Source organism: Grammomys surdaster, unplaced genomic scaffold, assembly GCF_004785775.1.
Source record: "Grammomys surdaster isolate TR1022 unplaced genomic scaffold, NIH_TR_1.0 125476, whole genome shotgun sequence".
In the NCBI taxonomy this organism is placed as follows: Eukaryota; Metazoa; Chordata; class Mammalia; order Rodentia; family Muridae; genus Grammomys; species Grammomys surdaster.
Window position 1 is genome coordinate 1,190,865 of NW_021620336.1, and position 11,766 is coordinate 1,202,630.

Genomic DNA, 11,766 nt, shown 5'->3' on the forward strand with positions numbered 1-11,766 from the left:
TTAGTACGTAATTGATACCAAGCATGGTGGGCAGCCATTGCAATCTGTGTGCACACTCCTGCAGGTAGCCTGACATGAAACATTACCTTCATATTGACGTTCTCCCAGAAGCATGTTAATATCCCAAACTGTATTACCTGCCTGAGCATTTATCATGGCAGTTCTCTTACTTGTTTCAAGCCATTCAGAGCTCCAAAGTAAGTAATCTCCTCCCAACAATGTAGCCTTACATATAGTTTTCCAATCTTGGAGGTTTAAATTTGCTTCTACCACAGTATCCAATAAAACTTGTATAAAGGGGGCAGCAGGTCTGTACTGTGCTACAGCTGTTTTTGACTCTTTTATTCATCTCTACCTGCTCGATCCTCTTCTCAACTATAAACATGGGTGAGTAAAAAAAATCCCGAGCTGCAAACTGCAGCCAATGGAACACAGGCAATTTAACTATATTTTAAAGTTTCTTTTGCAATATTAGAGTATAACCATAATTTTGGAAAACAAAACCAATTTTTGTTGGGCAGTGGTGGCGCATGCCTTTAATCCCAGCACTTGGGTGACAGAGGCAGGAGGATTTCTGAGTTCAAGGCCAGCCTGGTCTACAGAGTGAGTTCCAGGTCAGTCAGGGCTATTCAGAGAAACCTTGTCTCAAAAACAAACAAACAAACAAACAAACACCCCAATTTTTAACAATGTAAACAATCCGTTCTCTCTAAAATCCACACCAAGTGCATTACTTTCATGTTACAAAGTTTGGCTGCTAGTTCTTATATATGAATGCATGATAGCACAGCTTTTAATAGCTCATTAAAGAGACATTGTTTTAAATCCTATCTTTTATACATCTGGTTTCTGAATGACTCTAACCCTGAGTTACCAGTTTTAAGCCAAGTTCCTGTTATCAGTGTTATAAATTTTAATCATACCCAATAACTTATAAGCCAATAATCTATAGCCAAGACTTGCAGAACATATTTATACCTTCAAAACCAGTCAGGAACAAAAATGAAGTCGCTATACACATCTTATATATTTAGACCAAACAAAATTTTCTTACTTGTTCTAGCTGTAATTTTAAGAGAAAAGCATCTTGTCATTTGCTGAACCCAATAAACACTGTCAAAGAGATTTTTGTAGGGGAAAAAAAGCAGCCATCAGTCCCTTTATCATAGAAGCCAAAAGGCTGCTGACCCCTTTAAGAGCACCTTATGCAAAGAATCATCTCCAGGCAGGGCTTCTCCTGCTGTGTCTTACTCCCAGCCATGGTGTGTAGGGTATCAGCTTCTGTTGTGTAAATTGAGGCTGCCTTTTAAACAAGTTAAACTAAATCAATGGGTGGATAGCCAGCAGATCAAGTTTTAACCATTTTTTTCTTTTGAACATGAAACACAGAACAACAATCATTAAAACAACAAAACAAAAACAGACAATTGACACACATGGATAGAGTGGCACACCAAAGACAGACAATAGACAGAGAAACCAGAACTAAGGATTTCCTCAGTAGGAGGCAGAAAGCAGGATGTCTCCCGATTGCCTCCTGTTCCTAGAAGAGCTCTGGAATAGCTTATTTTTCCTTCTCTTTTGCTAACACAGCCCAGAGAGAGGACAACTGCTTTTCTGAAACACTTTTTCTCTCTCATATTCAAGGTCTGAGTTTTCATCTCCTTCTTAGGAGGTGTAGTGGCAGCTATTGATAGTTAGTTACTCTGTCTTCTTAACTTCCCCAATTCCTCCTAACCCTGCTCCTCTCCCCTAAGGCAGCTCTTAGACTTCGGACAAAGGCCTACGATTCTGATGGAAATTTCGCTGTCACCTCCTAGGTGAAGTCGGCATCAGGTCAACACCTATTCAGCCTAGTCTATATCCACTTAAACACACTTCCTGCAAACACAGCCTCCAAAACATAACTAGCACTAGCATCAATGCTGTTCATCGCTTACCAAGTGTGGGATAACTCTTACTTCTTCCATTTTCTGTGGTGCTCCACCCAAGACAGTGTTCCTCAGTGGGCCTCCTGTTTTCAGGTCCCTCGTTCAGGCGTCACCTGTAGCTATCAGCGGCCAAGGATGAAATGGGTTTACCTGAAAGGGAGGCTGGAAATGAAAATGAGACGGAGGGGGCGAGAGAAACATGGAGCCAAGACAAAGTTTTCTGATCAAGGCTCAAAGTTTAATATTCAGCTCTTGTATATACAGGGAAAGCCCACTGGAGCCCATCCTTTGTTTCAGGTGCAAAGCAGGCTCAGCAAACAGTCTCTTCTTCAAAGTTCGTGCAGGAAGTTGCAAGTGTAAACAAAGCAGCTGGATTTACCTAGGTGTTAAGGTCCTGTAGGAAGTTGCAAGTGTAAACAAGGTCTGTTCAGACTGCTCGAGGCTGGGAAGGGCACAATGTGGTTTCTCTCTTGTATGTGATCTCTTATGTCACTGCAGATGACTATGACTTGCAAATGCTTTACATCACTAATTACATTCATAAGGTTTTTCTCCTGTACATGTTCTTTTATAATACTGGAGACTATAAAGTTGTGAAAAGTCTTTACCACGTTGATTACATTCATGAAGTTTCTTTTCATTATGGGATCATTTATGTTTTTGAGACTAGAGGGACATGTAAAGGCTTTAGCACATTGATTGCATTCAAAGTTTCTCTCTAACGGGTTCTTTTACATTTTTGGAGACAAAAACTTTATGGAAATGCTTTTAACACAATGATTACGTTCATAAGGTTTCTCTCCAGTATGTATCCTTTTATAACATGGGAGACTACTGTTACATGAAAAGGCTTTACCACATTGATTTCATTCATAAGGTTTCTCTCCAGTATGTGTTCTTTTATGACTTTGGAGAAGACTGGGTCTTCCAAAGTCTTTCCCACATTGATTACATTCATAGGGTTTCTCTCCACTATGTGTTCTTTTATGATATTTGAGACTACTGTGACAGGAAAAGGCTTTACCACATTGATTACATTGATAAAATTTCTCTCCAGTATGTGTTCTTTTATGATACTGGAGATTACTGTATACTGCAAAGGCTTTACCACATTCATTACATTCATAAGGTTTCTCTCCAGTATGTATTCTTTTATGATACTGGAGACTACTATGATATGAAAAGGCCTTACCACATTGATTACATTCATAAGGTTTCTCTCCGGTATGGGTTCTTTTATGATTTTGGAGACTACTATGACATGAAAAGGATTTACCACATAGATTACATTCATAAGGTTTTTCTCCAGTATGTGTTCTTTTATGATATTGCAGATGACTGGGTCTTGCAAAGGCTTTACCACATTGATTACATTCATAGGGTTGCTCTCCAGTATGTATTCTTTTATGATATTGGAGAGTTTTCTCTTCTGAGTAGGTTTTACCACATTGATTACATTTATAGGGTTTCTCTTCAGTATGTGTACTTTTATGTCTTTGGAGAGTATTGGTTCTTGCAAAGGCCTTACCACATTGATTACATTCATAAGGTTTCTCTCCAGTATGTGTTCTTTTATGATTTTGGAGATGACTGGGTCTTGCAAAGGCTTTACCACATTGATTACATTCATAGGGTTTCTCTCCACTATGTGTTCTTTTATGACATTGGAGACTACTATGACATGAAAAGTCTTTACCACATTGATTACATTTATAGGGTTTCTCTCCACGATGTGCTCTTTTATGATATTGGAGACCACTGTGATATGAAAAGGCTTTACCACACTGATTACATTCATAACGTTGCTCTCCAGTATGTGTTCTTTTATGTCTTTGGAGATTACTGGGTATTGCAAAGGCTTTACCACATTCATTACATTCATAAGGTTTCTCTCCAGTATGTGTTCTTTTATGATATTGGAGACTACTGTGATATGAAAAGGCTTTACCACATTGATTACATTCATATGGTTTCTCTCCAGTATGTGTTCTTTTATGCCTTTGGAGATGACTGGGACATGAAAAGGCTTTACCACATTGATTACATTCATAGGGTTTCTCTCCACTATGACTTCTTTCATGCCTGCAACAATAATTGTCACATGTGAAAACTTTATCACATTCATTACCCTGATATTGTTTTATCAATATGAATTAATTTTGCAGTTGGTCTAATAATAAAGAATACTCAGATCGTAAGTTTTATCACTTTGGGTATTAATGGTGTTCTCTCACACTGTGGGTTGTTTTGCCTCTTTGAAAATATCTGTGATGGTAATAGCATTTAATACATGGCTCACATTTATAACATTCTTTTTCTATATGCGATTCTTTTTTTTTTCTTTTTTTTTTTTTCGAGACAAGGTTTCTCTGTGTAGCCCTGGCTGTCCTGGAACTCACTCTGTAAACCAGGCTGGCCTCAAACTCAGAAATCTGCCTGCCTCTGACTCCTAAGTCTATATGCGAGTTCTATAAGATGTATTTCACATGTCTGAAGAAATATGGAACAACTCACAGCATTAAAACACTGATTGCTTTCTTAGTTTTGCCTGTAGTGTGAATCACATCACAGGAGCACTATGAGCCAGGACAAACAGAAGAATTTCAAAGCTTCTAATACTCATAGAGATTTTATGCAGTGTGACTTGGGGATGTTCTTAGTAATGTCAGAAAACCAATTAATTGCAAATGTCTATCATATTCAGAAAGTTTGCCAAAGGCAGACTACCTATCTTCTCATTGTTCTGGACTAGAAAGAGGTATGTTGCTTCTTTCAATATCCCTATGCTCACATGGTTTTATCCTTTCTGACACTTGATATACCCATTAAAAGAAGAACAAATGAAAGGTTTCCATATTGAATTCACACCGTTTGATATTTTGTTCTTTGTGGTCATGTGGTATATGGATTAAAATTTCTCCACGATAACATTCTTCACTCTCATGAACTGACCGCTCAATAAACTTAGAAATGCCACTACAAGAATATGAGTTTCACCAAATGTACCAAGCACTATTTACTTATTAGAAGGTTTTGGATATATATTTACCATTATTCAATGTGCAACATCTAAATATTATGAGACTATACAGATTGTTAGTTCCATGCAAAGCTCTAATGGAGCTTCAAATCAAATAAAGGTATCTCTTAAGGCATTGTTTCCTTCTCTCTTAGAGGAATGCTTTGCAAACAAAAATCAGATAACTGACATTGAGGCACATGGTTTTATGAGAATATTATAATCATAGCTACACTTAAAGGACTGAAATTTACACTCTTGCTTTTCTTTAGAGCTTCAAGAACTTATTAAAATTTCCTCAGAGGCACATTTGTGTCAGCTTGTACATGAAAATTACCTTTCATGACTTCCAGAACTTTGACATTGTTCTTCAATATGATGGTCTTCCCAACTGTAACCTAAGACATAATACCAGAAAATGAATGATATGGTATTGGAAATTAGGCAAAATTCAAGTTACTGTGAATCTTCACAGCACTGAATCTGATTTATTCAGCTTAATCTTCTTTGTTCTCAACTGAAATAACAGAGGGTCATCAATAGCCAAGAATCATTTGTTCCTTTATTTTGAAAAGCAAAAGAAATTTCAGTTTTACCTATAGCAGTGAGGTTCCAGTAGGTTTCCTGCATCACATCTTTGTAGAGATTCTTCTGGGAAGGATCCAGCAAATTCCACTCTTCGGCAGTGAAGTTCACATGCACATCATCATAAGTCACTGTATCCTAAATATCCCGTACACGTGTACAACACAAAGCATTATACTGACATCACTATAAAGTAAATGCATGCATCCCAGACAATATAATCATATAATTCGGGTGCTTCTTCCACTTATTTCCTGACACAGAAGTTATAATACAATCACAATATCATTTTAGAAGGAATTTGAAATATAGGATTCACCTTATATTGCTTCTGAACTCTTTGAATAGGATATAACCTTGCAACACAAATGGCAATTGAGAGGGAGATTCAGGGGGAAACATCAACATTACTGAGCAAACATCTGAAAAACTGTAAGAAAAATTACTAACTACAGAAATGATGGAGAAGATAGGTGATTTGCTCATGTCTTTAATCCCAGAGGCAGAGGCAGGTGTATGTCATTGAATTCAATACCAGCATGGTCTATGCAATGAGCTCCAGGACAGCAAAAGTTATGTATCAAAACCTTTGCTCCCCTGCTAAGTTCAATGAAGGAAACAAAGATGATAGAGAGAACTCAAACAGTACTTTACTGAAGTTTCTACAAAGAATTATACATTCACTGCAGTTCTGTATTCATCTTGCAGAAACATGAAGAACCAGTTTAAAAAGCAATATTAATAAAATTTTACTAAAAGAGAATGATGTTTAATGGACAAATGGACAGATGACAATACTAGTAATATAAATGTTTATCATAAATAAGCAATAGAGGGCAGGAGAGATAGCTCAGGAGAGGATAGCTCTTGCTTGTCTTCCACATAATGGTGGTCAATTTCTAGTATTTACATGAGGGTCAACAAGTACCATTTACTTCAAGATCAGGAGTTCTGAAGCCATCTTCTGACAACAGTAAAGATGAGGCAAACATGATATTATATGATGTAATATTATGATATATTCATATCCATGCATACAGGCATAATACATTTACTTAAAAATTTCAGAACAAACACAAGAGTGAGGCAGAACATCTCAATTGGAATCCAATGACTCTGAAGCCTCAGATAGTATTGATGACATGAGCATAACCCATACTGAAAAGTAAAATATATCCTATGTATTTGACCAAATTTCAAAATTAAAGGTGTGGATGAAGAGCTGCACAAAAGCATGTGCTTATATTACAAAAACATGTCAGGTGGCTTATGTGGTTTCTATATCTACTAACAGGAAGGGCTTCACAGAGAAATTTTGTCTTGAAAAACAAAAGCAAAAAGACCAAAGTTGAAAATATAAAACACCAGGCTTGCAAAATAGCTTAGCAGTGAACAGCAAATATTTATAATGTATCTTATATGGTTTAGGGACAGAGACCAAATGGTGAATGTATGCAAGCGTGAGAAGAAAGCTGAAGGATCAGATTCAACCACAACACAATAGTCACACAGAACAAAATTTGGCCTGCCTAAAAGAGATGCAGGGGTAAAGCTGCAACAGAGACTGAGAGAATGGCCAATGAAACTTGTCCAATTGGAGACCCACTATATGGGCAATCTCCAATCCATGACATTATTAAGGATACTCTGTTATGCTTCAACACAGGAGCCTTACATAATTGTCCATTGTGAGGCTCCACCTAGCAGCTGACTGATCAGATGCAGAGAACCACAGTCAAACATTAAATGTACCTTGGTGACTCTTATGGAAGAGTTAGGGGAAGGATTGTAGTCCCTAAAGAGGATAGGAACTCCAGAGGAAGACCAATGGACTCAATCAACCTGGACCCTTTAGATACACAAGCTGGACTAAGGCCCCTGGCACATATGTAGCAGATGTGTAGCTCAGTCTTCATGAGGGTCCTCCAACAACTGCAGCAGGGACTGTACCTAAAGCTGCTGCCTATCTTTGGAATCTGCCCCCTTAACTGAGCTTCCATATCTGGCCTCAGTGGGAGAGGATGCACTTAATCCAGCAGAAACTTGATGCACCATGCTGTGGAGATACCCAGGGGCCCACACCTTCTCAAAGGAGAAACAGAAGAGTTTGGGGGGAGAGACTTTGTGAGAGCAGGGAACCTCCCATAGGGACAGTGATCAGGATAATAATGAATATATAAATTATTCTAGAAACAAAAGGAGAGAGAGAGAGAGAGAGAGAGAGAGAGAGAGGGAAAGAAAGAAAGAAAGAAAGAAAAAGAAAGAAAGAAAGAAAAAGAAAGATGTTGAGTATATACCCTCTCCCCCTAAAGGAATCTGGAAAGGCTTCTACAAGAGCTTCCAAAAGCTCGACAAAGAAAGCCAGACAGGACAGAAAAGTATTCAGAGACATCATCCTATGTAGAAACTTTTTGTTTCAATCAACTGCATTCTAACCCTGAACACTATAGGCTCATGTTCATCCTGTGATGAAAATGCATTCAGTCTTCAGTCATCCTAATAGTCTGTAGGAGCTCACACACTGTACAATGTGTAAAGTCTCTTCTGACACTCAAGGCAATATCTTGAAAGCCTCATCTTGTAAAATCAGAAAGCAAGTTATATCTTTCTAACATACAATGGCCCAGAATACCCCTTCCAATTCCAATTGATAGGAATGTGCACTTAGGGACAGAAGATTGGACCAAGGCAAGAAACACAAGAGGGCAAACACCATATCCTATAACTTTGTCTCAGACACATTGGACTTCACTTTCTAAAGGGTTAGATGGCTCTATTTCTGTAACTTCTCATACACCTCTCAGTTTGGGTACTTCTCCCTGTATGCATGTATCATCTCAACAAGTTGTGGTCTCAAAATGCAACTCAAGCATCATCCTTACAACTTCAATGCTATGTGAACTGTCACTGATTCCTCACTGAGGTACTGACTCTGCCAAAAGATGGCTGGAATGGTGCTAAACTGAAACCACAGAGGAAGAATCCATGACCTTGAATTTTCCATTTTTCAGTTTCAAGAAGCAGCACAATATAGATGATCCTGCCAAGTTTCTCTTCTAAGATGAAGGACACTGCATCTCTTGGACAACAGTTGCAGCAGGTCTTATTTAAAGTTTTTTCCTGGGACTAGGAAACACTTTTCCTACTCCTTCCATTAATTTAAGTCTTAGCATGGGGAAGTGTTACACTTAGGGTACCTTAGTCATATACTCACAAAGGCATGTGCCCCACTAAGTTCATAGCCATTTTATTTATAACAGCTAGAACTAGAAAGAATCCAAATATTTCTAAACCAAAATATACATACAGAAAATATGACTCATTTACAAAATGGAATACTATTCATTTATAAAAACAAGGACATCACGAATTTTGCAGGAAAATGAATACAACTAGAAACTACCATCCTGAGTGAGATAACCCAGACCCAAAATGACATGCATGAATGTACTCACTTCTAAGTGAATATTAACCATAAAGTACAGGATATTAACGCTACACTCCATAGGCCCAAAGAAGCTAAATAAGAAGGAAAGCCCAAATGAGAAAGGTTGAATCTGACAGAGAAGGAGAAATAAAACAGTCATAGGAGGCAGATGGAAGAGAGAGGACTGGATGGGAGAGCAGATAAGAAGGGGAAAGGAGGGCCAGGAAGAGGTGTGGTGAGAGACAAGAGATGGCCAGAAGGTGAGGAATATGAATCAAAATCTGTAGTTGGCGAGAGGGGAAAGGTGGGGGCATTTTTAGGATGTGGCAGAGACCATGAATGGGAGAGCACCGAGGAGTCTATAGGGGTGATTTTAGCTGAGATGTATAGCACTGAGATATGAACCCTGAGCCAGGCAAGACCCCAGTGGAGAGTTAAGGACACAAACCAAACCAAAAGCCTTTCCAACCAAAATTGACCTGTCTGCAAGAAATGCAGGCACAAAGATGGAGCAGAAACTGAGAGATTGGCCAAACGATACACTGCCCAACTTGAGACCCATCCTATGGGCAAGCACCAATCCCTGACATTAGTTAAAATGCTCTGTTATACTTGCAGACAGTAGTTTATAATTGTCCTCTGGGAGTCTCCATCCAGCACCTGACTGAAACAGATGCAGAGACCCACAGTCTAATGTTGAAAAGGGAGTCTTTTGGAAGACTTGGGGAAATGATTGAGGGCCTCTGAAGGAAAAGGAAGTGCATAAGAAGACCATCAGAGTTAAATAACCTGGACCCTAGGAGACACTCAGAGACTGAGTCACCTACCAAAGAGTATACACAGGATGGACAGAGGTCCCCAGCATATATGGACTACACGTGCAACTCAGTCTTCACGTGGGTTCCCCAACAACTCGAGTGGGGGATGTCCCATAAGGTGTTGCCTGTCTGTCCAATCTATTCCCCATACTTGGCTGGCTTGCCTGGCCTCAGTAGGAGAGGATGTGCTTAACCCTGCAGAGACTAGATTTGTCATGACTGAGGGATACTCAAGTGGTCCCCACCCTCCCTGGGGAGAAAAAAGGAGTCATGGATAAGGTACTATGGAAGATGGAATAGGGAGTGGGTAGAAACTGACATATAACTGTATATATAAATAAATTAGAAAAGTGAATACTACATAGAAATAAAATAAAAATATACAAATCAGCATATTTTTTGTAAATTTCGTCCTACTCAATATCTCAGGGCATAAGCCAAGTAAGGAAGATTTTGGCAGAAATATCACACAAATGACCTCTAGCTGAACTTTTCACAGAGTCTATTTTCCACTGAAATAGCATGACCTCAACTACCTTTGGCTGCACTACTGTCAACACCACAATCTTCCATGTCCTGTGAGAACAACCGGTTAAGATCCATGTACAGTTTTCTATGAGTTTTGCCATATCAATTTCTGATATTTTCCACATTCCTTCAAAAGAGAACATAGATTCTGTCTAGCAGCATAATCATATTTTGATACCATTTTGTTGTTGTTCTAACTTGCTACTCTGCTGCTGTGATTGAATCCTCTGAGCAAAAGCATCTCAGGTAATAAATGGTTGTTGTACATGGTTCTGTCAGATCACAGTCCATCATTTTGGGATCTTAGATTAGTATGTGGGACCCGCCTGAGAGCCATCTGTGGGAAAGCCTCTGGGTCTCTGCTGCTGCCCACTCCTGCAGGCTGCCTCCACTGCTGTCCTGGGAGACTCACAACTGCCGTGGAGCCCCCCCATCGTGCGAGTTTTTCCCACAGCTGGTGCCTAATGTGGGGCACAGACACCCACGAACTTCAAGAACCGGGCTGCCCCAGTCTGCTACAGGTGAACACTTCCCAAGGCGTGGTGCCAGAGCTGCCTGTCTCTCAGCGCCAAGCCGCCAGCTGTGCTTGTGTGCCCCATCTCTATTTTGCTCTGCCTCCCCCACCCAGTGGCATCTGGGGGCTCCAAATAGAGACATCAGCTTCTGAATCCATGTGCAAGCTCTGCCCTGCCTTGCGGAACCCAAAGCTGAGTGAGGACACCCCCTGCTGGGTGGGGCCTGGTGCGCCCATCAGCTAAACCTGCACGCACTTCTGCTTCTCTCCGGAGTGCCTGCGAAGAACAGAAGACATGCAGAGACTCACAACTCAACACAAGAAAGAACTCCATGCCCACGCGTACCCCAGTGAGGCGCACGTGCCATCATCTTTCCCCTGCTAGTGGTGGACAATGAGTACAGAGCCAGCTCCAAGAGTGCCCCCTGGTGGCACCTGTGAAAACTGTAACACCTCTCTCTGTCTCCCCCCACCCCTCTCATTCCTGGCTAAAGTCTCTCTCTGTTCCCCTCCCCTCTCCTCTCCATGTGTTCTCCAGCTCAAGGGCAAGATGGTGGCGACTCCACTCTGCCCATCCCTGCCATGGTCTTCGTTCTAAGACTTTTCCTTGAGTGAGGAACTCTTTCTCACAGCTGAGACTACTGTCTCTCTCCCAAGAGCTGCCTGCTCCAACCCAGCTCCCAGGTGTCTCCTATGACTTAGTCTTTTACACAAAATCTCACTGCTTCTGACTCTCCTAACAAGCCCCTATGTTTCTTGCTTTGAGCTTTTCCTCAAGGTTGGCCTATCCTCTTTTTCTCTACATTTAAAATTTATGGAAAAGGAAAAAGAAGAACAGGGAATGCAGGGGGCCTCTCTGCTGAAACATCCAGCCACCACATGGTGGAACAGCAACCGCATGGCATAGCAAGCCCCTCCCCCCACTGCTCCTAAACCCTCCATTA

At 40.3% G+C, this 11,766-nt stretch overlaps 1 protein-coding gene across 1 annotated transcript; it reads right to left on the reverse strand.

Annotated features, from left to right (window-relative positions):
* Positions 1-2,693: 2,693 nt before the first annotated feature.
* LOC114638002 (zinc finger protein 120-like) lies at positions 2,694-10,433 on the reverse strand. Its single transcript, XM_028786344.1, is given in 5 exon segments — positions 2,694-3,327; positions 3,496-3,873; positions 3,876-4,013; positions 5,547-5,673; positions 10,317-10,433. Coding segments are annotated over 5 exon segments (1,290 nt in total). The 3' UTR covers positions 2,694-2,797.
* Positions 10,434-11,766: the final 1,333 nt, after the last annotated feature.